Raw genomic sequence first — 26,537 nt, forward strand, 5'->3', positions numbered from 1 at the left:
TCCATCACAGGTCTGTCCAGAATTCTTTTTGCTGCTTTCGTAATTCCTGCCCATAGCACTTCCCCAGGATTATGAGTTCCTTAAGTTTTATTCTCTGCTGTGTGCATAGTAGCTCACCCAGTGTGCCCAAAGGCTGAGAAACTGTGACTTGACAGAAAATCCATAAATATCAGACCCTGATAGAATGGGGGGGAGGGGCTCTGTTCCGTGGGGAAGTGCCCAGCCTACATGTGAATGCCCGTCACCTGTCAGATGCCTCTGTCGTTCCAAGGTCAAACACAGTAACGGCAGCTAAAAAGACAACTACTCCTAATTTTGGATACCTGGAAAACATTCATCCTCCCCAGTGCTTTCCCTTCCCTCTTAGACTTCTTTCCCTGGAAGGTGTCTGAGGAACATGCCTCATTCTGGTTCATATATCCAGAAAGCAAGCCCATCCGCCCTATCCTTTGGAGATGAGCTCCTCTTCCCCAAACTCTTTTCCACCTGCCAACTTTGGGGCCATCTCATTCATGCACACTTGCATTCATTCACTCAGTAAACATGGACTGAGCTCTCTGTGTGGGGAGACCAAAGGCGAATAAAATCCAAGATCCCTGCCACCAGGGACCTCACAGTCCGTGTAGGGGGAGACGAGTTACAAGCTATGGTCAGGGTAGCCGCTGACAGCACGGGCTTTTCCAGCCTGCCTAAAGCACATGGGAGAAGGCGTCCAGCCGGAGCCAATTCACAAAGGACAGGTGAGGGCTGACAAAGTGGGAGGTGTTCAGGGCAAAAAGAGAGGGTGTAAGATATAAAGGCAAGAAGACACAATGGTGCGTAACTGGATGGGACGGAAGGAGGGAGACTACACTTGGTGTTGCTGGAATTTCCGTGAAGAGCTGGAGAGATGTGGCTGGAGAGAGCCCAGGCCAGGCTGTGGACACTAGGGCGTCTCAGCGATTTGGGCAGGAAGGGCTATGGTCAGATCTTCATTTTCCACGCATCCCTGGCAGATAAGGAGAGGGGGTGGGGGTGCAGGAAAGACAGGCTGAGCAATGGAGATGCCACTGGGAGCCGTGACCGTGGCCCGGGCTGGGGGGAGTCGAGATTATTTTAAAAAGTAGGGACAGTTATAAGAAATATTTAGGAAACAAAATCAGTAAGACTTAGTCATAACTAAGATGATTAATAACTCATCTGTAGAGAGTGGAAGAGAAGAAACCAGTTGTCCAGCTTGCTCAACTGGTTGGAATAAAGATTGAATGAGGAAATGCTGGCTGGAGTTAATAATAATAGTAGTCATAGTAATAACACTAATACTAGCAGATAGCACCTGTTAAGTTCTTCCTCTGTGCCAGACAATTTTCTTGGCACTTAGTACATTATTTCATTTGTCCCCCACTGACATCCTGCAAAGTATCCCCGGTTTTAATGGTGGAGGAAACGGAAATTCGAAGAAGTTCGTTTCTTCTTACTTGGGCTGTTTTACAGAATCCATTCAGAGGCAGAACCATGCTTTCCCATTGGCCCAAACTGAACACAGCCATGGGAGGCAGGGGGCAGGACGGTCCTGTGGACAGGCTAGCCCGAGGTCAGGGAAAGGAGAAGATACAGCACATCTGTCCCCAAATCGAGATTCCCTCCTGGAGCTGATGACTGCAGAGCAGGGCCAGTCACAAGAATGAGGGCATCTGGGCATCCCCTGGGCCCAGACTAACTATCTCTCAGGGGCTGGCTGTGAATTCTGTCCCAGGGCATGAGCAAAGCACCCCACAGCCTTCCTATGGTCTGTGGGTCTTGGCAAAGACTCTCTCGAAAACTTCCCACCACCCCACCCTCGCCCAGGGCAGAGGAGGTGTGTCTGCCAGTGTTTCCCAGATGGGCCTCTCAGGAGCCCAGGGAGGCTCTCCACATGCTCCAGCCCTCACTCCCTCCTGGAGAGCCTGAGGGAGGCAGCAGTGGCTTCGTACTGGGACATGAAGCTATTCACCTGGTTTAATGGACTGAACTGGCTGCTGAGGGGACTGCTCCCCACTCCCTCCCACTGCCCAGGCCTGGATGCCCTGCATGAATGCCAACAGCCAGGGCATGCAGAAGAGAGAACGAGGCCTGGGAGACCTGGGCTCTACCTCATGCTTTGCTATGAACCTGCTCCAAGGCTCTTTCCCCTCTCTGGATGTCAGTTTCTCTTATTTATAAAGTAAGATGATTAGACCTGATAAAAAAGAATGCCTCACATTTGAGGAGCTCTTTGCAGTTCCTGAGGCAGCGACCCCGTATTTCTGCGGCCATTCCACGCTTGAGGACCTAAGGCAACTGGTAAGCCAGCAGGGACTGCCTCTGATTTGGGGGGTTACTCAGATGGGGGGAGGGTAACTTCCTTTATCCCATCACATTCCACTCCAGCGGGAGAAAAGTAAAGAATGGGATCTCCACGATAACCCCACTTCTGCTCAAGCCCACAGAACCTCTTGGAAGGATTTTGTGGTGAGCAGAGGTCTTTTCCGGCCTAAAGGCCACGGATTCCACAGATCCAAGTCCCCTCTCCTCTTCAGTGTCACCCCATGGTCAGTGAACTATGAATAACATAGGCAAGACCTTGTACCATCCTGGTGACAAATGATCACCACGTGTATCCCCAGAGATCCCCTGGTTCAGCCCCGCCGCCAGCTCCAGCCTAAGACAACCTCAAAGAAACCAGACTGCAGACAAGCAGCCCTAAGGCCAGGAGGCCATGTTCTGGGCCTGGTACTGTCATTAACTTGCTGTGTATCACTAAAGCCAGGTCCCATCAGTCACCTCTGTCAAATGAAGGATTTGAACTAAATGTGGTTCCCTCCAACCTCAGCATCCAGCTCCCTTGCTCCTTTTGGGACTTTTCTTTTCGGTTAAGATGGAAATTCGGGGGAGGTCACTGGCAAAGGTGGCCAGTGGTCTTGGGTGTAGAAAGGCCACCACTTCCCTCCTTCACTACCACCTGGAGACAGGTCCCTCCATGCCCAGGATAAGGATGCCCTGCGTTGTGGATGGATGGATTTGCCATCCCATTTTTGGCTCTGCCATTGACTAGCTCTGAGGCGCTGGGCAGGTTATGTACCTTTTCTGAGTGTCCCTTTGAGAACCCTGGGGGTGGTCCTACTTGTTTCTCTCAAATGCACTCTGTGACCTTGGCCAAGGGCACTCATTGGCTACAAATATGAGCACGAGAAAGGATCTTGTGAGATCATAGTCAAGCTCTCATATTACTGCTGAAGACAGAAGTACCAGAAGACAGTAGTCTCTGGGACCAGAGACAAGTTTCCCCCTGCCCAAGGATGGCCAGTTCATGGCCAAACCAGGACCACAACCTTGGCTCCCCTGTTGGAGCTGCTTCCTTCTGACTTCACTTGCCTCTGCCCCCAACACAGCGCAGCTCTCTCCTCCCCCGAAGGGACTCAGGCACTCGTCAACCTTTAGAAGTCTGTGTTTATTTATAAAGCTGCTGCTTTCCTTCCAGCATCTGAGAGCATTTTACAGGCATTAATTAAGGAAGGTTCACAGCAAGCCCAGGAGGGAAGGAAGGGTTTGGGGGGGAATTCTTTAAAGAACCAGTTTCTCTAGCTGGATGCCTCTCTCCTTTTTTTTTCTTTACTTTTCTCTCTCCTCAGTACACACACACACACACAAGCACACATATGTATGCCCACATGCATACAGGCATATATACATATGTGTGCACCTGTGTGAACATATATGTACACACGTGCAGGCACACACATACTCACACATACACACACCCCAACCAATTGCCAGCAGCGTTTAGCACCTTCAACTGCAAGCCTCAGCTAACTCTGTCCCTGACTGCATCTCTGATGCCTCCCTGAGCCTCCTCCCCTGTGGGTGCTTCAGGGTCAGAGTCCCTTACACCCCACAGGACCCTCACCCCACACCTTCCTGTTCCCCAAATCCACTCCCAAATGTTCCACACACTTCAGTTCCTCTCCCACGCTGTGCAGAAATAAACCTTCCCCACTCCCATTAAGGTGGGAGGGGTTCGGAGGGGAAGGCCAAGACCCAGAAGGAAGACCCTCCAGTATGGGAGGTAGGCTGCTGTGTCAGCTTCCGAAGCACCACAGCCTGAGGTCAGTCCCAACAGAAAGGTATCCTTCATGGGCTGGAGGAGAGAGGGCTGAGATCCAACTGTCAGCAGGGTTGGTTCCTTCCAGCATGAGGGCCTTGAAGGAGGATGCTTTCCAGGCCCCCAGCATCTCTTCTGGTGGTTGGCCAGCGAGCTTTGTCATTCTTTGGCGCCCCGAGCTGTCTTCATCTTCCCATCATGTTCTCCTCCCAGTGTGCATGTCTGTCTCTGAAGGTCTGCTTTTCATAAGGACGTCAGTCACACTGAATTAGGCCCCCCCATCCAGCATCACCCTGTCTTAATTAACTACATCCACAATGACCCTATTTACCAATAGCATCCCCCTCTGAGGTACAAGGTGCTAAGACTTCAACATACAAGTTTGAGGAACACGCAGCTTGACCCAAAACAACTGTGGCACTGAAACCAGGGGTTCCCTGAGGCTAGTTAGTGTCTGTCACTGGTGGCCTGAGTGACTCGCGTGAGAAATGTTCCTCTTCTGACCTGGAGCTTATGACCCACTGGCCAATGGCTAAGACTCCTTACCTGGAGAACCCAAACAGAGCTTTATATGAGTTTCTTCCAAACTGGCCTTGGTGTATCTGTACTCATTGCTGAACCCACAGCTCAGGGTTAGTCTGGTCTAATTGTCAGAGAGGACATGGGACGTGGGAAGTTTTAGCCCTGAGTGACCAGAGTCGGGGACTGTGCCTTGCTTGCCCCTGTCACTGTCTTGGATTCCATTCCTGACATTGATCAGTCCAGATGGCCTACTCTTGGCAATGAGCCCAGATAGAGACGGTGACCACAGAGGCTCCCAGGGTCCACTTGGGTTCAAATTTCTAAAACTGAATTACCTCCACTACACTGCTGTTGCTCTCCTGTTTCCCCATTTTCTTTCTACCTTGGGCACACACAAGAAAATTGAATTAATCATACTCCTTAGTTTCTATAAACCTTCATTATTGGTTTGGACAAGAACTCTTTTTTTATTTTATTCATGTCTTTCCTCCCATATTCAAACCACACTCCAGTCCCTTCCTTCCTAATGGGCCCCCACAACCATCCTTTCAAGTCCATATGGACCCGACACCTTTAATTATCAGGGAAATGCAGACTGAAACCTGCAGGTGTGACGCCACACACACCCACCGAAGTGGCTGAAAATAAAAGTCTGACAATATCTTAAGTTGGCAAGGATGTGTATCCATCAGAACTCACATATGCTGCCAGAGGAAGAGTCAAATGACATGTCACATGTCAGAGAGTGGACCATGCCTACTGACCGATGACCCCCTCTTGGATGTACATCCCATAGAGAGAAAGCAAAAGACATGCGCAAGAATGTGCATGGGAGCTTTATTCAGAAGAGTCAAGAAACTGGAAACACTTGAAGGGGCATCAGTAGGTCCAACAACTCAACGGTTCACATGACTGAATACCATACGGAGATTTTAAGCAATGAACATAATGATAAGCAGAAGAAGATCAATGAAAATGACTGTGAAGGGGGCGCCTGGGTGGCTTGGTAGTTAAGCGTCTGCTTTGGGTTCAGGTCATGATCCCAGGGTCTTGGGATTGAGACCCGCATCAGGCTCCCTGCTTAGCGGGAAGCTTGCTTCTCCCTTTCCCAGTTCCCCTGCTGGGGTTCCCTCTCTCACTGTGGTTCTCTGTCAAATAAATAAATAAATAAATAAATAAATAAAATATTTTTTTTAAAAAATGACTGTGAAGACAGCATACTGCATAAATCCATTTATGTGACAGTCAAGAAAGGGATCTGTGATGGTGGGAGTCAGAACCACCGTCTCTCTGGGCACCATGAGGAACCCATGCAGATGTCTTTATATCGTAGTCGGGGTAAGGGATCCAGTTACACTTACACCATTATTGATAAAACTCACTAAGTTGTGCTCCTAAGGGTCTGCATTATTTAATGCCTATCTATCATCCTTCAATACAAAATAAACACATGCATCCAAAACAATACACATTTGGTGAGAACACACACATGGTTTCATCTGCATTTCTCAATAATGAAGGGACATATGCCTACATGTGCTTATTGGCTAGTCTCGTATGGTCTTCTGTGAAGTTCCTGATCAAGTTTCTCACCCATTCTTTAATTGGCCTCTTTGCCATGTTGATTTATCTTCGTTCTTTATACGATCTCATATAAATCACCTGTGCACCCACTCTTCGTCCGCAAGGCCCCCCTCTGCTCTGAACATTCACGCCTGTGTCCTGTGACAGCACTGCTGGGGCTAGAAGGCACTCAATCCAGAACACTTTCATTGTCACCCTTGATAGCATACAAATTGTCGTACAGAACCCCCATCTCTCCACACTTCACTGATGCTAGGATGCGATAACCTTTACTCCTTGGTGCTTAAGTATTTCCATCCCGAAGCTGAGCTCTCTTGTATCAATGTGAGAAAGTCAGGGAGAACAGCTCCCAAGCTCCAGACTGTACACTGGGGCCTCCGAGGGAGACTCGGGGCCTCACACTTCAGAGAGCTGGATTCGGTAGATCTGGAACAGGGCCTAGGTGCCTGCATTTTCCACAAACTCCCTAGATGATTCTATACACAACCAGGTTTCACTTACTCAAGAAGTGTTTATTGAGCATGTACTAGTGCCAGGTGCTGATCTAGGTGCCGGGAATAAAGCAATGAACAAAGCAAACCCCCCTCATCCCAAGAAGAAGATACATAAAAAGCAAGAGAGACAAGTAAAGTCTGTAGAATATTTGAGAGAGCGAAACACCAAGGAAGAAAACTAATCAGAGAAGGAAAATAGCAGGTTCTGAACAAGGATCACTGTCTGTGACAGGTTTACTGGGAGGGTTTTAGTGAGAACGAAGCAATGGACAAGGACCTGAAAAAGCTTCAAGAGTGAGCCACGGGGGAGTTTGGGGGAAGAGCAGCCAGGCGAAGACACAGCTGCTGCTCCTTTACTTGCTAAGTCTTCGCTGCCTCTCACCTGTTGGCTCCACCTGGGGCACCCCTTGCCAGATGAAATTGCCCTGAAGCCTGTGAAGAGACCTCCTGCCAGCTGGAGGCAGGCCCCGTAGCCCACTCTCCAGCACCCACACCTCACTTGCTGATCATGCAATACCTGTCCACCACTCCTTTCCCTCATTCTATCAGACCTCAGTGTTTTGGGTATCCTTTGGGTGGCCCCATTCTTTTGGGGAGGTGGGTCCAAGCCCCAGCCAGGAAGGGAACCATGATTGCTTTAAGCTAGTTGTGGCAGTCCCTGTTGCCTCGCCCCTTACTCCTTCAGGAGGCGAGCCTGGAATGCAGTCTGGATGTTGAAAAAGAAAAGTCTGCTGGATAATTTCTGAGGCAAATGTTCCTCACAGATAAGAGATGCCAGGTGAAACCAGTCCTTCATCTTCAAGATATTATCATGTCTGAGTGTCACGCCTTCAGTAATGGCCGCCATCTTGTGCTAGATTGAGCTAGACTAAGGACATTCCAAAAACCTGAGGATGACAGGGTAGAAATTTGGAAAGAACTTGGGTCTTTGGTGACATCATTGAGCCACTGCATTAACCAACTCTGGAACCATTTGAGTTCTTTTAGAAGTTCTTTTAGAAGATAGCTCCCTGAAGATAGGAGCTAGGCAGAGTCTACTCTCTACCCTTAGGGCCTACTAGACCACCAGTGTTTGGGATATTCATGGCTTCCTCTTAGACTTCATCTGCCATCACAGCAGTATAAAGAGGATGGTATGGAGCAAAGATCCAGGGAGAGCCAGCTGCTCCAGCTCTGGATCCCCACACTCCCCTACTGGGTTGGAATTTTTTGGGTCTGCCTCCTTGACAGCCGGTGAGCTTCCTCCAGAGCAAGAAATTACCATCATCTTCATGGCTCTGAGTCCTCAAGGCCTTGCAGAGCACCAGGTGCCTACTAGGTGCTCAGCAAAGGTTTGCTGAGTGTTGGCAAGACATGAAGAGCCATTGAGAAACAGGAGAAGAGGAGAAACGGAATGGGGAGGCCAAGAGGAGAAAGCAAAGAGGGCTAGGGAAGTGGGAGAAAGTGAGGAGTGGGGTCCAGAGGACCGTTTGCGGAGAAAAGCATGTGTAGTGCGGCTTCTTTGTAATGACCATGAAGGGAGAAAGTAAGACTCTGAGACCCAGGGGACACAGAGGCCAGTGGTCATGGACAAGTGAGCCCGAGCATACACCTAATTATCAGCAAGCCCATCTGGTCCCCCTCCTCCCTCCCTCCCTGCCATCTGCCTCCCTTCCCACCGCTGCACCTCCTCTCTCTCTCTCTCTCAGAAATGAGAACATGCCTGATGTTTATAGGGATGAACCTCTAGCTATGTGTAGCTCTAGCTAAGGTTCCCCAAAATGCTTTGGGGATTCACCAGAACCAATAACCGCTTTCTGTTTCCTCCCCTGCAGCGCTCATCCTGCCACTCCAGAATCATTGCTGATGCAAGCCGAGGAAAGGCTGCACAGATGTCCCCCACCCCCACCTCCAAGGATGTGCTTCAGGCCTCCAGTGACACCGCCTACCTGCGTGGTAGGTGACTGAGCCGCGGGCGGTGGCCAGGGGTGCGGGCATTGTGACAATGACGAGGAGCACCGTGTAGTGTGTAGTGCGGCTACACTACACGTGATGGCCTACACTAGGCCGTGATGACCGCCTAGCAGGCAGCATGGAGGAATGTGGCGCACATCATCTCACATCCTCCCAGCGCCCACAGGGGATCTCTTCCTTTCATTCTACAGGAGGAAATTCAGAGTCTCCCCGCTCCCCACAATGAGAGCAGTTCCAACTCTCGTTTGCCACTTGACCTTCGGTGACTTTGTTTCCCCAGTGACGGGGCTGCAGCCCCTTCCCTGAGCCTGTGAGGTATTCCCAAGAGGGCTGTGAACTGGAACATTAGCTCCACCACAGCAAGACACGGGACTGTCCCGCCGGAGCATGGCTGGCCAATGGACGGGAGCCCAGTAACGAGGGCAAGCGACTCTTCACTGAGCGCTGAGGCCTCAACCAGGTTCTTGACCAGAGTAAACTGACAGAGCTTCGCCTGACTCGTGTGTTCTTCCCACTCAGAATGAAGTAAAGGAGAACTTCCGAAGGTCAGTGGCGTTCACTTCAGTCACATGGCAGGGCCATTGCCGAGGCAGTATTTTCCTTGCGCATGGCTTCAGGAAGGCCCTGGACAGCAGGCCTGGCTCCTGCAGGGTGTCCTCGCTCTGCTTTGCCGTGGAGAGCACCGACCCTAGGTGCTGGCTGCCAGCGGGCCCTGAACAGGCACGGCCTGGCGTTTCTGGAATGCCGTCCCCGGGGACCTCCAAGCTGCAATTTCTGGGTGAACTTCCAGCATGGACCAGGTAACTGTCAAAGTACCCAGTCTGGCTCTCTGAGGAGACACTGCGCTCCCTGCCAGGACGCGTGCTCACCACCCACCCTCACGGCTTTCCCCCCGCACCCCCGAGCCTACGGCGGCCCTAGGACTTAGCATTGGTGCTCCTAGCTGAACACTGCTGCACTTTGGCACCTGCTTCCAGAACCTTGCTCTAGCTGGTGCGGGCCCCAGTATTTTTAAGGACAGGGCCAGGTTCTGAGACTCACGTTGCCAGAATATAGCCGAACAATCTAAGTTTAAGCTCCTGTGATTTTTCACACCCAGGCAGTGGTGTGGCCTGTGGACCTATTTCCACTCCAATCTTGGCTGCCAGGCCGGGTGCTCATTCTGACATTGCTGAGGTGGACTTAAACCCAGGCAGGTTGCCGGCTGCCCACACCCCTGCAGGTGAGGTATACGGTGGATTCCTAAGGCACTGTCCCAGGATTCCTGCCCCCTCCACGAGGAGGCGCCCGGAGGTCTCTTGAGCCTGGTGTCACTGCTGGGGGACAGCTTTCTGCCGCAGGGAAGGGGTCTCGGCAGTTCTCATCATGTCAGGCCAACAGGAAATGTCCAGGAATCTCTCCATCGGAGAAAGCGGAAACCATGTGGTTTCCCTTGGAAACCATCCCACTGTCCTCTAGAGGAGGAGACTCTCCCAGTAGGATCGTGTCACTTAGGAAAACCTCTGAGTCACTTCTGTTTGTAGTGTTTCTACTCCTTCCAGGACAGGCTGAGGTCACCTCAGCCTTAACCTGCTCTCCCTCCTTGCCCCTGCTTTGACGAGCCCTTTACAGTGCTTATCCCCCCTGCCCATCTTCCTCTTCTTTTTTAATATAGTTGACATATAAATTGCATTAGTTTCAGGGGTACAACATAATGATTTGACAGTTGTCTCTACTGCGAAATGATCTCCAGAATCAGTCTAGTGGACATTTTTTGTGTGTGATGAAAACTCTTTTTTAAGATTTATTTATTTGGTGGGGGGGGACGAGGGGCAGTTGCAGAGGGAGAGCTGGAGAGAGTCTTTCCAACAGACTCCCCGCTGAGCACGGAGCCCGGTGTGGGGCTCAATCTCCCGACCCTGAGAGCATGACCTGAGCTGAAACCAAGAGTCAAATGCTCAACCGACTGTGTCACCCAGACTCCCCTGCGTTGAAGACTTTTAAAGTCTACTCCCTTAGCAACTCTCAAATATACAATACAGTATTATTAACTGCAGCCTCCAAGCTGTACATGACATCCCAGGGCTCTACTTATTTTCTAGCTGCACGTGTGTACCTTTTGATCCCTTTATCTGGCTCACCCACCCCCGACCTCCAACCCCCTGCCTCCGGCAGCCACCAATCCATTTTCTGTATCTGTGAGCTCAGCCTTTTACATTCCTCCTATAAGTGAGATCATATAGTGTTTGTCTTTCTCTGACTTACTTCACTCAGCCTAATGCCCTCCGGGTCCATCTGTGTCATCACAAATGGCAGACTTTCCTTCTTTTTTATGGCTGAGTAATAGTCCATCATATACATAAACTATTCCGTTGGCCCTTGAGCGACATGGGTTCAAACTGTGCAAGGCCACTTACCTGTGGATGTTTTTAAAGGACTGACAGCAAAAGCCACAAGGCGTTGATGCATGACTGCCCACCCCATTCTCCACAGAACCAAATCGAAGGTGATTGGCACAGAGGTTGTGCCTGCTGCCCTCTGAGGGGCCAGGGAGATCCACAGAGGCCCCAGCAGCCCCTGGGCAGGATTGGGCAGGGCTGCAGGTTACCTCATGTGCCCACTGGCTAGTCAAGTCGGGCGCCTAGGGCTGGCAGGCAGAAGGCTGAGCTGACGCGGAGGAGGGCACCCAGAGAGCAGGGATATTGTGGTATAGATGACTCCCAGCATCTTCCTCCCCGGAGTCCTCCCCATGCCAGCCTCTGGGGCTGCTCAGGGCCACTCCCAGGCTCTGTGGGAAGCCCTGCCCACAGTGGTGCCCCAGTGCTGTGACTTCCCAAGACTGATGCCTCCCTGTGTGGCACAGCTGCCTACAGCCAGCTATAACTTCGGCCCCTGTGGCTGCCCATGTCCTGCCCAGTGGCTGCCACTGCAGAGCCCAGACCACCAGGCCACACACAGCGCCATCCTGGGACCCTGCTTGACTACATGCAGATTTTTTTCGATGAATACATGTACAGTACTATAAATATATTTTCTCTCCCATATGATTCTCTTAATGTCATTTTTTTCTCTAGCTTTCTTTTTTGTAAGAATACAGTATATAATACATATAACATGCAAAATACGTGTCAATGGATTATGCAGGTTATTGGCGAGACTTCTGGTCAACAGTAGGCTATTAGCAGTTAAGTTTGCTGGGGATCCAAAAGTGAAGCGATAACTCCCACTTTGTTCAATGAACTACAGCACACACCACGTTTCCTTAACACATTCATCCATCGGAGGACACTTCGGTTGCTTTTACGTCTTGGCTATGGTAACTAACTATGTCTTGGCTGCAATGCACATGGGGTGCACCTACCTTTTCGAGATAGTGAGGAACCTCCTCACTGTTGCCCAGAGTGGCTGCACCAATTTACCTTCCCCTCATCCATTTACCAACACTGGATGAGGGCTCACCCTTCTTCTCGTCATCGATAACAGCCATACTAACAGGTGTGACGTGCTGCTGTGGTTTTGATTTGACTTGCATTTTGCTGACGGTGAGTGACGCCGAGCATCTTTTCACATACCTGTTGGCCATCTGGATGTCGTCTGTGGAAACACGTCTCTTCAGATTCCCTGCACGTTTTTCAATAGAACTGTGGTGTGCTTTGGGAGGGGGTGTTTTGGTTTTTGGTTTTGGGGGGAGTGTTTATCTTATTGCTATTGAGTCGCATGAGTTCTTTATGTGTTTTGGATAATAACCCTTTATCAGATACAGGATTTACAAATATTTTCTCCCATTCCATGGGCTGATTTTTCATTTTGTTTATGCTTCCCTTTGCTGCATGGAAGCTCTTTCATTAGATGAAGTCCCACTTGTTAGATTTTGCTACCTGGGCTCATCTGACAGATACTTTACCTATGTTTTTTTTTTTTAACATGTTTTAATGTGTATGAAGTTTTCCTTCATCTGTATGTGCTGCACACGTGTGCTTGAATGTGTGTACACAGTGTGTGTGTGTGTGTGTGTGTGTGTGTGTGTGTTTGCTAGCCTCCCAAACCACTGAGGCCCTGAGGTACTCCCTGAGCTTGGCCCATTGCTTCTTCCCCCAAGGATTCAACGCCTCATACTTGCATAGAACATCATATTCTTGCAACAAAATCTTCTCCTACAAGAATCATCGACATCATTGTATATAGATGACAAAATTAGGAGGTTTAAGTTCTAAGTCATGCAGGTGACTAGCAGCAGGGCAGGAACTAGAAACCAGGTCTCCTGATCCCAAGAGGGATGCAGGCCTTCCAGGGACTCCAAACTACAAAGGCTGAGGAAGGACTCCCAGACACCATGGACCCTCCAGCCCTGCAGCTGAGTCCTCCCCATCTCTCCCCTCCATGTATAACTTGTCTTCTCCCCTGAAAAAGAGGAGGCGTACCCTTTGCCAGCTCCCCTTAAAGTGTCCAGGGAGGTAAAGTGTGTCTGTCAATCCTTGTACAGGAAGAGAATTCATATGTAAATGATAATAGAGAATATTTTTGAGGGCCAGATGCTAATTCTGCTTCATGAGCAGAATCTCCTTTACTACTTGGGGATTGAGGGAGACCTGTTCCCCACATCATACCCATTCTCCTGTTCTTCCCTGGTAACAATGCCCAGCCCCAGGTAGGACATCACAATTTGTTAAATCAGGTGGGACAATCTTGTTCCCATATTTCCAAGCCACCTTGCAGTTTACTGTGACTATATGACCCACTTCTGGCCATTGCATCAGAAACCTAAGTCTGCTGGCAGAGGAATTGAGTGAGATTCTGGAGAAATTTTTTGCCTTGTGTTAACAAATGAACAGAAGCGTCTGGCACAATGCTTCACCTTCACCCTACCTTGAACTCAGATGTGATGTTTGGAATGGCGGTAGTCCTCTTGGGACAATAACAAGCATACGGATGAAGGCAGCAAGCAAAGGAGGGAAGGGCAGAAAGAAAAAGCATAGGGAGCTCTGGGGGCATCACGAAGCAGTAACCCAAGACCAGCAACTGTGACTCTGAGCCCACTCAGTGGGTAGACCAGATTTGAGGAGAGAGACCTTGCTTCTCAGCCGGTGTCTCCACGATGAGGTGGCCATCCCCATGGACAACATCACACTTCCACACTGTATCTGCACGTGGGGGTCCTGAGTCCCCCAGAACCAGAACTGGGCACGCACACGCCTGGCTCATTGCAAGCGGTCTCTTATTGGTAAAACGAGGGAATGACCGGCTTGTGGCTGGTACCTCTCAGCAAGTCCTTCCTCTCCTAACCTGTTCCCTGAAGCCTGAATTGCCTCTGGAGACATCCCCATGCTCCCCCTGGGGCTGTGAGCAGGAGGGAGACGCAGAGACCTGTGGATTTTCACCAGATCCTTACCCACCAAGTCCTACCCACCCCCTCACCAGCCCTCAGGGCCCTCCTCCTGGGGTTGCTTTCTGCCTCAGTCTCCTATCCCTCTTTCCTGCTCCTCCCAAACACAGACCCACACACGCATACACGCACACATGCGCAAGCGTGCATGTCCTCTAACAAGCCACCTGGCTGGGTATTTATAGACATTGCAGGTCCCCCAGTGACCTTGTCTAGCTGCCTGCCTGGCCAGCCTCTAATTACCCTCATGCCCTCTGCCCTGCTGCTTTGTTGTGCCTTAGACTCTCCAGGCAGAAGTGATGAGCCAGAGGCCTGATGTCCCACAGACAACTGCACCAGCAAATCCAGGCTGTGCTGATAGCCGCGTGTCACCTGCATTCACTCAGGGCTTCTCAGTGGTCGGGGGAGGGGGCAGGTTGTGTGTGTGGCTCGCCTGGCACGTTTGAGGGAGAGGGCACTTCGCTCAGTGGCCGTGCTCCTCCCTCGCTTTGCGTTGGGAGTGAGAATTGGCCGAGCTGTGATTAAAGGATTTGGGAATCTGAATATTTATTTTCCATTTCAAAGCTCTAGACTCCAACCAGAACTAGTATTTTTAGCAATGGAAGTTTTAGAAATGGGAAGCAGCCTCAGGGGGACAGAGCAGGGTGTCCAAATTCCTGGCTCTGTTCAGGGCAGCTGTGGATATTTCCCCCTTTTTTTCCCCACTAAAAAAAATGTGGCTAAAAAACCCCCACAAAATTTACCATCTTAACTGTTTCTGAGTGTACAGTGTGGTAGAGTGAAGTATGTTCACATCGTTGTGGGACCAAGCCCAGTTGCCAGAATCTTTTTCCTTCTTGCAAACCTGAACCTCTAGACCCATTAAACACTAACTCCCCAGTCTCCTCCCCCGACTCCTGGCAGCCACCATTCTACTGAATCTGGCTACACCTAGGTACCTCACATAAGTGGAAACATACCTCTCTGGTCCTTTTGTGTCTGGCTTATTTCCCTTAGCATGATGTCCTCAGGTTCATCCAGGTTGTAGCCTGGGTCAGAACGTCCTTCCTCTGTATTCTGCTGTATGGGTGTTCTGTTGTATGGACACACCACATTTCACTTATCCATTCGTCCACCCATGAACAGTTGGGTTGCTTCCAGCTTTTGGTTGTTGTGAGTAATGTTGCTATGAATGTAGGTGTACAAATATAGTAGATGTCCTTTGTAATGTCCTCTGTGTCATTTGAAGATGAAATAAGCCACACAAGATTCGTTTGCAAAAGGAAAGCGCAGTGAATGTCTTTGCACGGTTATGTGGTGGTTTCCAGATTAAGTGCAGGCCCCTGGGAGGGGAGGAGGGGAAGGAGCAGGCAGGACCTGGCCTGATCCCCCTCCCTACTACCTCCTACCAGAGTACATCCACTTCCAACCATTCGTCCATCCCACACATATTCACCTACTTGCACTGAGCACTGGCTTAGGGGGTGGTGGGAATACAACAGAGAGAAAATCAGACCACAGTCCCTGTCTTAACAGAGTTTACACTCTAGTGGAGTGGACAGCAGATGAACAAAAGTCATAAGAAAATACTGCATGTGGTATGTTTGATGGCAAACCCCTAAGCAAAAAAAAAAAAAAAAGAAGAAGAAGAAGGGCAGGGAAATCCAAAAGTAAGATGACACTGGGAAGGAGATGGGAAATGTTGAAGGCAGGCAAAATTTTAGATCCTGTAGCCACAGGAGAATTTACTTACTGAAAAAGCATTAAAAAAAAAATAGAAATGTAATTCACTCACCATAAAGGTCAGCATGGGAAAGTGGTTTTCAGTATATCCACAAAGCTGTATACCACCAGCACTATATCTAATTCCAGAACAATGTCATTGTATAAGGTGATTTTTGAGAAATAGTCTATGCTGGATATCTTTCATCTGCTCCTCTCTCCATGCTCTCTGCCTCTCCTGACCCAGGAGGCAGACAGGGAGGGGGGCCTACATCAATAGGCTCCTTCTTCGGAGCCCCCAGGTGGCTTTAGCAGCTGGGAGCTTCTATAGGATTGAGAGGAGGAAGACTTACTCCTCAAGTCCCCTCTGGGTGGGGTCCCCACAGGCTGACTGCATCCCAAGGCTACTGTCCCTGTGGGATGGTTATCTCCACAGAGCTCATTCCCTTCCCCTTGTCTCTTCCAGCCCAAGATACAGCAGTGTCCCTGTGGTTTCCCCATATGCCCTGTCCATACCTCTGTAAATAGCCCCCTTCTCACCTTCCTTTCAAGCAACTCAATTCAAGTATGTGATCTCTTCTTGCCAGGGAGCCTGCCTGACAGAGGCCTGATGGAAGTGAGAGAGTCAGACACCCAGAGAGAGTGGGGCAGCAGAGTCACTGCAGGGACTATTCAAAGGCCCTGAGGTGGGAAAAGGCCAGACTCACTCAATAAACAAGATGCCGACAGTGGATGCCTGAGTGGCTCAGCGGGTTAAGCCTCTGCCTTCAGTTCAGGTCATGATCTCAGGGTCCTGGGATCGAGCCCCACATCAGGCTCTCTGCTCAGCAGGGAGCCTGCTTCCCCTTCTCCCTCTCTCTGCCTCTCTGCCTACTTGTGATCTCTGTCTGTCAAATAAATAAATAAATAAAACTTAAAAAAAAAGAAAGAAAGAAAGAAAGAAAGAAAGAAAGAAAGAAAGAAAGAAAGAAACAAGATGCCACTGTGGAGGGGGACCGTGAGTGAGGACAGACAGCCAGGGAGGAAGAGACAGGCCAGGGGAGGAAGCCAGGTCAACCCTTGGAAGGCCTTGAGGGCTGTGGCAGAAATTTTGGCTTTTATCCTAGGAAAGATGGGTAGCCACTGAGGCTTCTGAGCCGAAGAGCAGCACAGTCTAACTTACAAAAGGAGGCCTCAGTCGCTGTGCTAAGAATAGCCTGGAGGGAGGAAGAGCAGAGGGAAGGAGACCAGCTGGCAGACAGAGGCCCAGCAGGAAACATGTGGGACACTCATAATGGGATAATTGGAGGAAAGTTTCTTTACAAAGGTGTGGATGTAGAGGAAACACAAGAGGAACCCAGGGCTTAGGAGCAGAGGAGCTGTTAACACTTTCCAAGTCATGGAGAGGAAGGAGCTACTACGGGAGCCTAAAGTGAGTGTGATGGTCAATTTTGTGTCAGCTTCATTGGGCCACAGGGTGCCTGGACATTTGGTCAAACATTATTCTGGGTGTGTCTGTGATTGCGTTTCTAGTGAAGATTAACGTTTAAGTTGATAGACCTTAGTAAAGTAGACTGCCCTTCCTAATGTGGTGGGCCTTGTCTGATCAGCTAAGGGCCTGAATAGAACAAAATTTGATCCCTTCCGTAAGTAAGAAAGAATTCCTGCCTGACAGCCTTCAAGCTGGGATATTGGAGGGTTTTCCTTCCTTCAGACTCGAGGAACATCACAGCTTCCCAGCTATACAGCTTGAGGCTTGTCAGCCTCCTTAATTGTGTGAGCCAATTCTTTATAATAAATCTTTCTCTCACTGGTTTGGTTTGGTTTCTCTGTAGAAGCCTGGTTAATATAGAGGAAGTGTCGGGCACGGATGGCCACGTGAACAGGCTCAATGGTGTTGAGTTGAGGGATGTGGCCAGCATGAGATCTCACTCTTTCCAGGCTCCTGCTGGGGCTCCCTGTTAGCTGAGCTCAATGAAAACGAAAGGACCAGACTCAACAGAGGTGGTCCTGACAGCTGAGACTCCAAGGACACATAGCAGGGTGCATAGTGTGAAGCCTAGATCTGGAGGGGAAAACTGAAGGTATCCAGCATAAGGCCTAGGAAGAACATTGCCACAGTCCAGGAAAGAGACAAAGGTGGCTTAGGCCAGGGTGGCAGCGGTGGGTTGAGAAACAATGGTTAGATTCTGGATCTATTTGTAAGGCAGAGCTGGCAGCATTTGCTAATGGTCTGCATGGAGCAGCAGTGAGAAGAGAAGGGTCACAATGACTCCAAGATTTCTGGCATGAGCAACTAGAAGGATGGGGTTGACATTCACTGAAACAGCTTTCTTCAGCTTCTGCAAAAATTTCTTTTTTGTTATTGTTATGTTAGTCACCATATAGGACATCGTTAGTTTTTGATGTAGTGTTCCATGATTCATTGTTTGCATGTAACACCCAGTGCTCCATGCAATCCATGCCTGCCTTAATATCCATCAATGAGCCAACCCATCCCCCCCACCTGCCTCCCCTCTAAAGCCCTCAGTTTGATACTGGGAGTCCATAGTCTCTCATGGTTCATCTCCCCCTCTGACTCCCCCACCCCTTCATTTTTTCCTTCCTTCTCCTACCATGCTATTCCTTATGTTCCACAAATAAGTGAAGCCATAGGATAATTGTCTTTCTCTGCTTGACTTATTTCACTCAGCATAATCTCTTCCCAGTTGCATCCATGTTGATGCAAAAGTTGGGTATTCAACCTCTCTGATTGCTAAGTACTATTCCATTGTATATATAGACCACATTTTCTTTATCCATTCATCTGTTGAAGGGCATCTTGGCTCCTTCCACAGTTTGGCTATTGTGGCCATACTGCTATGAACACTGGGGTGCATATGGCCTTTCTTTTCACTACATCTGTATCTTTGGGGCAAATACCCAATAGTACAAGGTTGCCCACACTCAACATTATTATTCAACATAGTACTAGAAGTCCTAGCAACAGCAATCAGACAACAAAAAGAAATAGAATGTATTCAAATTGGCAGAGAAGTCATACTCTCTCTCTTCTCAGATGACATGTTACTTTATGTGGAAAACCCAAAAGACTCCACCCCCAAATTACTAGAACTCATACAGTAATTCTGTAATGTGGCAGGATACAAAATCAATCACAGAAACCAGTTGCTTTCCTATTCACTAAGAATATAACTGTAGAAAGAGAAATTAGGGAACCCATTCCATTTACAATAGCACCAAAAACCTTAAGAAACCTTGGGATAAACCTAACCAAAGAGGTAAGGGATCTACACTCTAGAAACTACAGAACACTTATGAAGGGAATTGACGAAGACACAAAGATGGAAGAGCATTCCATGCTCATGGATCGGAAGAATAAACATTGTTAAAATGTCTACGCCGCCTAGGGCAATCCATACTTTCAATGCCATCCCGATCAAAATGACAATGGCATTTTTCAAAGTGCTGAAACAAACAATCCTAAAATCTGTATGGAACCAGAAAAGACCCCAAATCTCCAAGGAAATGTTGAAAAAGAAAAAGAAAGCTGGGGGCATCACGTTGCCTCATTTCAAGCTACATTACAAAACTTTCTTTTAAAGAAAGGATTCAATTGTTAATGAAATGTTCCAAATCCCTGATAGCATTATTTTCTATTTTGTCAACAAAATAGACCAACCTTGCCTCATTTGACCTTCACTGTCCCTTGAAGCAGGTGAGGGAGGTGTTCCACGTCCAGGGGAAAACTGAGCCCGGCATGGTGCCTCCTACACAGCTGTGCTCATTCATAGTCACAGAATGAATGAAGGAAAAATTGATGTGATATGGTGAGAAATACTGATTTGCCATACTCTGTTGTAGAATTAGGGCTGGAAACCTAATTCATTCCATTGTCTGCCCTTCCACTGCTCAGAGATGAATGGACTCCAGCCTAGGCCTAGCCCTTGAGGAGCTGGTGACCAAGGACATGCGGATAGTCACCAAGTAATGTAAAGCAAGGAGTGTGTGGAGAAGAGGGGGAGAGCAGGAGTGGGGCGGAGGGGAAGGGGGACAAGGGAAGAAGAGGGCAGGATGCATGCACTTTTCACCAAGCTTCACCCTGAAGGGAAGAGCTCGGGAACATTCTCTGACCAGCACTCATTGAGCAATGGTCAAAGATGTACAAAAAGGAATGCAAAAAGGAGATTAGCTTAGATACTAGGCTCTTTCCTTTTACTTCCCTGTTCTTTTTCCTTCCCATTCCCCCATTCCCCCAAGACCACCACACTCATAAATCGATACTTTTAAATAGATGTTGAATTGTAGCAGGGGAGATCTGAGTCATATTTTTAAAAAAACGAATTTAATCCCTTCATAATCTAGGTATAGTCTAACTTTTCCCCAGCCTCATCTCCTACTGCTCCTTTTTCTCTTCCCTTACCTCCAACCCTACAGCCCTTACCCTCCCTTATTCCTGACCCTAAGACCCTCACTGTGGCAGTTTTAAAACACATCTGCAAATTTTTGACCCTTCTATCACTGAGAGGTAGGGTCTGTGTCTCCTCCCACTGAGGTTGGGTCAAACTTGGAGACTAGCTAACTAACAATACAACTGAGATGATGCTCTGGGACTTCCATAGCAGACCCTAAAAGTCAATACAATAGCCACTCAATTCTCCAAGCCTTCTAATTCCTGGAGGCTAGCCACCATGCTGGGAGAAACCCCAAGCAGCCTACGAATAAGAAGTTGGAGCAGGCCATGGGTAGGAAAACTGAGTCCCCTAGCCCTCAGCCTCAGCTGAGTTCCTCGCCAACAGCCAAGCGTCAACTTGCTGGAAGGTTCAAGTGAAGCACCCTGGAAGTGGATCCTCCAGTCCCTTTAAGCTGTTCCCGTGGACATGGCATGAAGAGCCTTACTTCTCTGCTGGGCTCTGCCCAAAATACACCCTCAATGACTAAAGAAAATACTGCTTTTATTTGAAGCCACTAAGTATAACTTAGTATATGAACAACTGATATTCTCACAACAGAACCTGCCCATGGTTTCCTTCTTTTGTTCCTTCTGTTTCTTGTATGCTATCTGTTCCTTATAACCATTGAGGAGTCTCTGATTGGTGAACTCCTAGTCACCAGTTCAAGGCCAGTTCAGATGCTTCTTCCACTGGGACGGCTTCCCGTCCAACTTCCCTCCTCCTTCTTCCCACCGTAAGGAAAAAGAATGTTCCCTCTACCACATTGCCCAATACCTCACTTACGCATCAAGGAACTTAACTCCCTTTTAGCTGAGTGTTCTTTTGAGATCGGCCTTCCTGTATGGACTCCAAGTGTCTATCTCCAGAACCATGTCCAACCTTCATGCCCACTCTGTGTATCCCATCTCCAGAGCTTGATGAGGGGCTGAGACCAAGAAGATGCCTTAGGAAAATGAGTTAGGTTGAATTAAATTATGAAGGGTTTGATGTGAAAGATTGACCAAGAGAAAGTTGAAATACTCTTTCCCTCATGGCCCTTCAAAATAAAGCCACAAGGTATATTACCCCTTAGCTGGCAGGAGGGAAGTTAGAGAAGCTCCATCCCGGCCTACAGCTAAGGGATGAGCCCCAAAAGTTTCTGAGTTTCAAAGATCTATCTTTTTTTTAAAGACTTTATTTATTGATTTGACAGAAAGAGAGATCACAAGTAGGTAGAGAGGCAGGCAGAGAGAGAGGGGGAAGCAGGCTCCCCGCCAAGCAGAGAGCCCGATGTGGGGCTCAATCCCAGGACCCTGGGATCATGACCTGAGCTAAAGGCAGAGGCTTAACACACTGAGCCACCAGGCACCCCTCAAAGATCTATCTTAAGGCCTGATCATTCCCTTAGCTCTATGCTCGGGTCCCACACTCCATTTTATTCCTGCTATGAAATCCCCTCTCTGAAGTTATTGGGCTCTTGACTCCTCTGCCCTCCCCCACGTCTCCCCGCCCCCACTGCAATCCCTAGTATTTCACAATATGCCACCATGTACCTCTGAGCCATGGTCCTCACGAGCAAAATGGGTCAGAGTTGACAATGCATACAAAGCAGTATATTTCAGAGCTTTTTCAAAGGTGTTTGTCTCTGGACAGCTGGTTAGGCACCTGTAGGGTGAACTACCTTAGCAGGTCTTTCAAAAGACATCACAACACTCATCATTGTAACATCAGTGTTTTCCTTTACGAATACTTTGAGGTCTTCCCAAAACAAATCCGAAGGGCTGGGCAGGACTTGGGCCTCCGGTGCATCTGTGAAATGAGCAACATGAACATGGATAGAGCTTTCTAAGCAGCATCCGTGCTTAGCACATTGGAGGAAGTCAGTGCCTTCAACAAGCTGGTGCCAGAAAGCAGGGGAGGGGCCAGGTTCTGTGGGGTCAGAAGCTTGCAGAATTTGGGGGTGGCTATCTATAGGAGAAAAGGAATACATATTTTAAGTACAAAAATAGATATAAAAGTGAATGTTTAGAATGAAAAAATTCACTCCAAATCACACATTTTAAGAAGGTGATGAATACCACAAAAATCATAAAACCTAGAAAAATTACACATTCTCCTTATTTATTAATTGCCCCAGATGCCTGTGTAGTTAGTACTTTTTCTAAATTTGCAGTGATCTATAATCCGAAAAATATGCAAAACTCCTCTGAGATTAGGCATTCACAGGAACAATTCAAATGCATACAGAAATTGCTGCCACTTTATCCCGAACCAAATAATTGTGCAACCAGCTTACTCTGATGCCACAACATTGACTTATTGATGACTGAGTGTAGGAGTTTTGTCACTAGAACACTTGCTTCTTCAGGCATTTTCCTGCGTTGGCGGCAATGCCACATGCCATTTTGCTGGAACCGCAGATTTCGTCGGGACAAGACGCATTGGATACGCTGAGACGGGTTCCATGCACCCCAGAACCTTACCTGGGGTCCTCGGGTGGCACCATCACCAGACCAGACCCACAGACACAAGCATCGCGATCACATTCAGTTTCGTGTCATCCCCATCCGAAGAGAAGACAAGGGAAGACCTGTTTGTAATTATATTCAACATGAACACAAGAGAACCATTTGGGCCAGGCTGATGAGAACCAAATCCTCTGTCTGGCAGTTGTACTTGTTTGATCTTCGGAAGAATCTGCCAGCCTGGCTTCGGGCTCAGTGCATCTCAAATCTTATTTTTCCCTGCCCTTCCCACATACTTGCAAGGGTGGGTGAGTGGGACGCTCACACGGTGTCAAACTTGGGCTGCACCTGCCCGCTCCGATGCAGTGATACTGAAGCTGGCAGGAATGACAGTGTTCCTGGAAGCCAGTCCTACACCCGCGGCTTGCAGATAACTCGTCTCTACAAGGAAGTGGCGCTGAGCTACAGAAATATATCCCTCCAAGCCCAAATTAAATGTTACCCCAATTCAACTTCCTCTTAGCCGGATCCCGCAAATGCCCAACTAACGGAAAATCAGAGAAGTGGGAATGGCAAGATATGGTGCTGTTAACCCCTGGTAGTTGGACGATCTTACTTTTGCAAGTAGTACAGAAACATTTGGGCAGAAGAACGTGCTGCCCCTTCGGGAAGGGCCCTGAGGTTTCCTCAGCTTCCCAGCAAATATGTCCCCGGCCTTGAACAAGGAGCCTGTGCGGGATGTGGGGGCTGTAGGATGCTGACATTATCAACAGTTTTGTCAAAAGGCAGCAGGCTTGGAGACATGAGTCCCAACTCTGTCCCCGAGCCTCCCTGTGCCTCAGGGGCACTCTGAAAACAGGGATGACGACACTGACCTCCCAGGAGGGCTCTCAGGCTTAAAACATCAATCTGTGACATCTCTTGGTAAGTTAGAGCATTGAACAAATGTCCCTTGTTATTCTCAGACCAGCGTCGTGGCATCTCCTCCCCTTGGGTCCAGAAGGAACAAGTCTATAGGAACAGCTCTGCCTCTTTAAAGTACGAGGTTGTGCTCTGACCCCTAAGGGAATGAACCTCGCCCTGTCTTCTGGAATCAGGATAATCCTGCTGAGGTCGTTTAGGCCACCTCCTCCTCCCTGCTGTCAGGCAGGGGATTAGAGGAGAGGCCTGTGGATTAACGGGTTCATTTTGTCATAACCATTCCCCCCCTCCTCAGACCATCAGCCCCTCCTGGAGCCTGCTGGTCAGGCCAGGCGGCTCCTCTGTGCACCGTTCTCTGCAGGGCAGAGAGAAGTCCTTGCCCCCGCCAAACACTGTAGCAAGACCAGGCTGAAAGCTGGGTGACCCGAAGCTTGCCAGGACTCGGAAGGCAGAAGGCCTGGGGACGTCCCAAGTATCTGGGTGACAGGTGAACAGAGCTGGCAGTTGGAGGCCGCTCTCATCTCTCCCTCCTTGCACCCTGAGCTCTGCAGAGACACCATGCCAGGACTGCCCAGGTTCCATCCAGACACCAACGCCCCCCACCATGGGAGGCCCTGCTGCCCATGGCCAGTGGCATCAGCCTCTCTACGGAAGACCACGATCATGCTGGGCCTGCTGCTCTCCAGCACCTCCCTGCCCCCCACACACGGGCAGGCCAAGATTCCTCTGGAAACGTAAGCATCAAGTTCCGCCCCCACCCCGTAGAATCCTCTGGCCTTGTCCTCCCTTCCTTCCTCCTGGAGAGTCAATCCTCTGCTCACCTTCCTAGCCCGGACCTCTGGCCTCCCTTGGGACTCTCCCCTGGGGGCTTGCACTGCCCACCATCTCTTCCCCTCCCCTCTTCCCACCGGATTCCCATTCTGGAGCGGCACCTGCCACTCCAGGGACACCTGCTGGTTTCAGGCAGAAGTGATCACCAGGGCCCTCACGCCTCTGGATGGGAAGCAGCACAGTGGCTGGAGCACCTGCAGGCCAGAGGGATGCCCCTTTGGGGATAATCACTGCGATGAGTCCACTGGGAGTGGGGGCTTTGCTGGCTCAAAGCAATCATCGCAGCTCCCTAAGGATTTGTGAGGAAATTTGTGTTTCAACACTCTGAAAGAATAAAGTGGTTCCAAACTGACAAAACAGCTCGTGCAGTCAGGCGCTGAGCAAGACTGGACTTCTGTTCTCTTCACCTTCCCTTCCTGCCTCCTTCCAGGCCCCCTTCTGCATCCTGTCACTCAGACCAGCTCCAGGAAAGACTCTGTTATCAGTCAGTTACACTTTAGTATAAAGCTTAGTTGCTGGGAGTGTGTTTTACTGTCCCTTGCTCTGGCGGTCCTATTAAAGAAATGGCCGAGATACGTGGGGACCGGAGCATTCTAGATGGCAGGGGGCTGCTTGCTGAGTCCATACCCGAGTCCAGCATGATAGCCACCAGAGCCAGCCGCCAGCCTCGCATCTGAACAGCAGCGGGGACTGGGAGGCCGAACAATGCACGCCTTTGTCAGGGGTGCATTTCAGCAGCACTGTTGACGTTGGGTAGTAGAGCCTCTACTGTTTCTAAGCCTGGCATGGTGCTGTGCAGTTGAGGACACGAGCTCAGAGAGGTTAGGGGACCTCCCCACGTTCATGTGGGCAGTAAATGGAAGTGCCTGAATTTAAACTCAAGTCCGCTTGACCTGCGCTTTCCTCACTGCTGGGCTATATGAGGATCTGTTGCTGAGGAAGAGGTTGAGAGTAATTTTCCATCCCCAGAACACACAGCAACTGATAGTAGAAGGAAAACTCTGGGGATGGGCTGAGTGTTGAGTAAAGGTAGCTGAATCCAGGTCTTGGTTGTGGAGAACCATAGACTGGACCGTGTACATAGAAACCTCGACAGCTGGCCAAGATTACGTTCCTCTAAAGGCACCTGTGTCTGCACCTGCCCTCTCCCTTGGAGCCAGACCTCTGCCAGGCCCCTGGCACCAGCCCTCTTTCCCCTGCTGAATCCCCTTCTCAGTCTTGTGCACCCCAATGACACCACATCTCCCTCAAGTCATGCTCTTCCTTCCCACTTGACCCTCCCCCTCCACCCCCTGCCAGGCTCCTACTGCCCTTCCAAGTCTGTTGCCACCAAGATCCCTAAAGATTTCCTCCCTGCCCAAACCACTAGACATCCCTGGCCTCCTCTCATTGAACTTCCTTCTCCTTGACTCTTGATACCTCAACATCCATGACAATGAGCTCTCCTGGGTCTCCTTGGGCACCTGAATGAAACTTCTGTCCTCCTCAAGCAATCCTTTCTGTCTGCCTGCCCCTGAGATTGTCAGTGTACCCCAGGGTTTGTCACCACTCGCAGGTCTTCTCATGCTACACACTCTCCTTGAATGAGTCCCTCTGCCTTCAGAATCTCAACTGCCCCCATGTGCTAATGACTCTCTCAGCCCTGCCCCTGACTCTTAGACTGACATACGCATTGGCTATGGACAGCTCTTCCTGAAGATCATATGATGTTTTAAATTCAAGTGTGTGTCTTTCAAGATATAATGCAATCGGTGCCTCCTGGAGTTGTGCAGGGCACAACCTGACCTATGGCACTCAGCATCCCTGCAACAGGGAAGAATTTCACATTCTACATATCCCGGAGCATTCTAGATTGCAGGGGGCCATTTGCTCAGTCCATACCCGAGTCCAGCATGATAGGCCACCAGAGCCAGCCTTGCATCTGAACAGCAGTAGGGACTAGGAGGCCGAACATTCATCACCTTCCACCCTCCCCAACTTGTCCTCCACCCCGATCTTCCTGATATTCTGAATTTTATCCAACATCAACTTGACCACCTAAGCTGGAAACCTGGAGTCATTTTTGACTCCTCCAAGCTCTTCTCTACTGTCTATGTAGAAATCTCTTCCGAATCTCTTTGGGAGGGTAAACTCTCCTGAACTTCTAACACTGACCTCAGATCCCATTTGTCCCAAGAAGCCTCTTGGCACCAC

The 26,537-nt window shown here is 49.4% G+C and overlaps 1 protein-coding gene across 1 annotated transcript in view; it reads left to right on the top strand.

Moving 5' to 3' along the window:
- The first annotated feature begins 24,146 nt into the window (after nt 1–24,146).
- Nucleotides 24,147–26,537, top strand: part of CACNA2D4 (calcium voltage-gated channel auxiliary subunit alpha2delta 4) — a 114,470-nt gene continuing 112,079 nt past the window's right edge. Inside the window, exon 1 of the mRNA XM_047742879.1 lies at nt 24,147–24,247. Coding sequence (XP_047598835.1) covers nt 24,177–24,247 — 71 coding nt within the window. The 5' untranslated portion in view covers nt 24,147–24,176. The remainder of the gene's footprint in view (nt 24,248–26,537) is intronic.

This window comes from Lutra lutra, chromosome 8 (assembly GCF_902655055.1).
Source record: "Lutra lutra chromosome 8, mLutLut1.2, whole genome shotgun sequence".
NCBI classification, from domain to species: domain Eukaryota; kingdom Metazoa; phylum Chordata; class Mammalia; order Carnivora; family Mustelidae; genus Lutra; species Lutra lutra.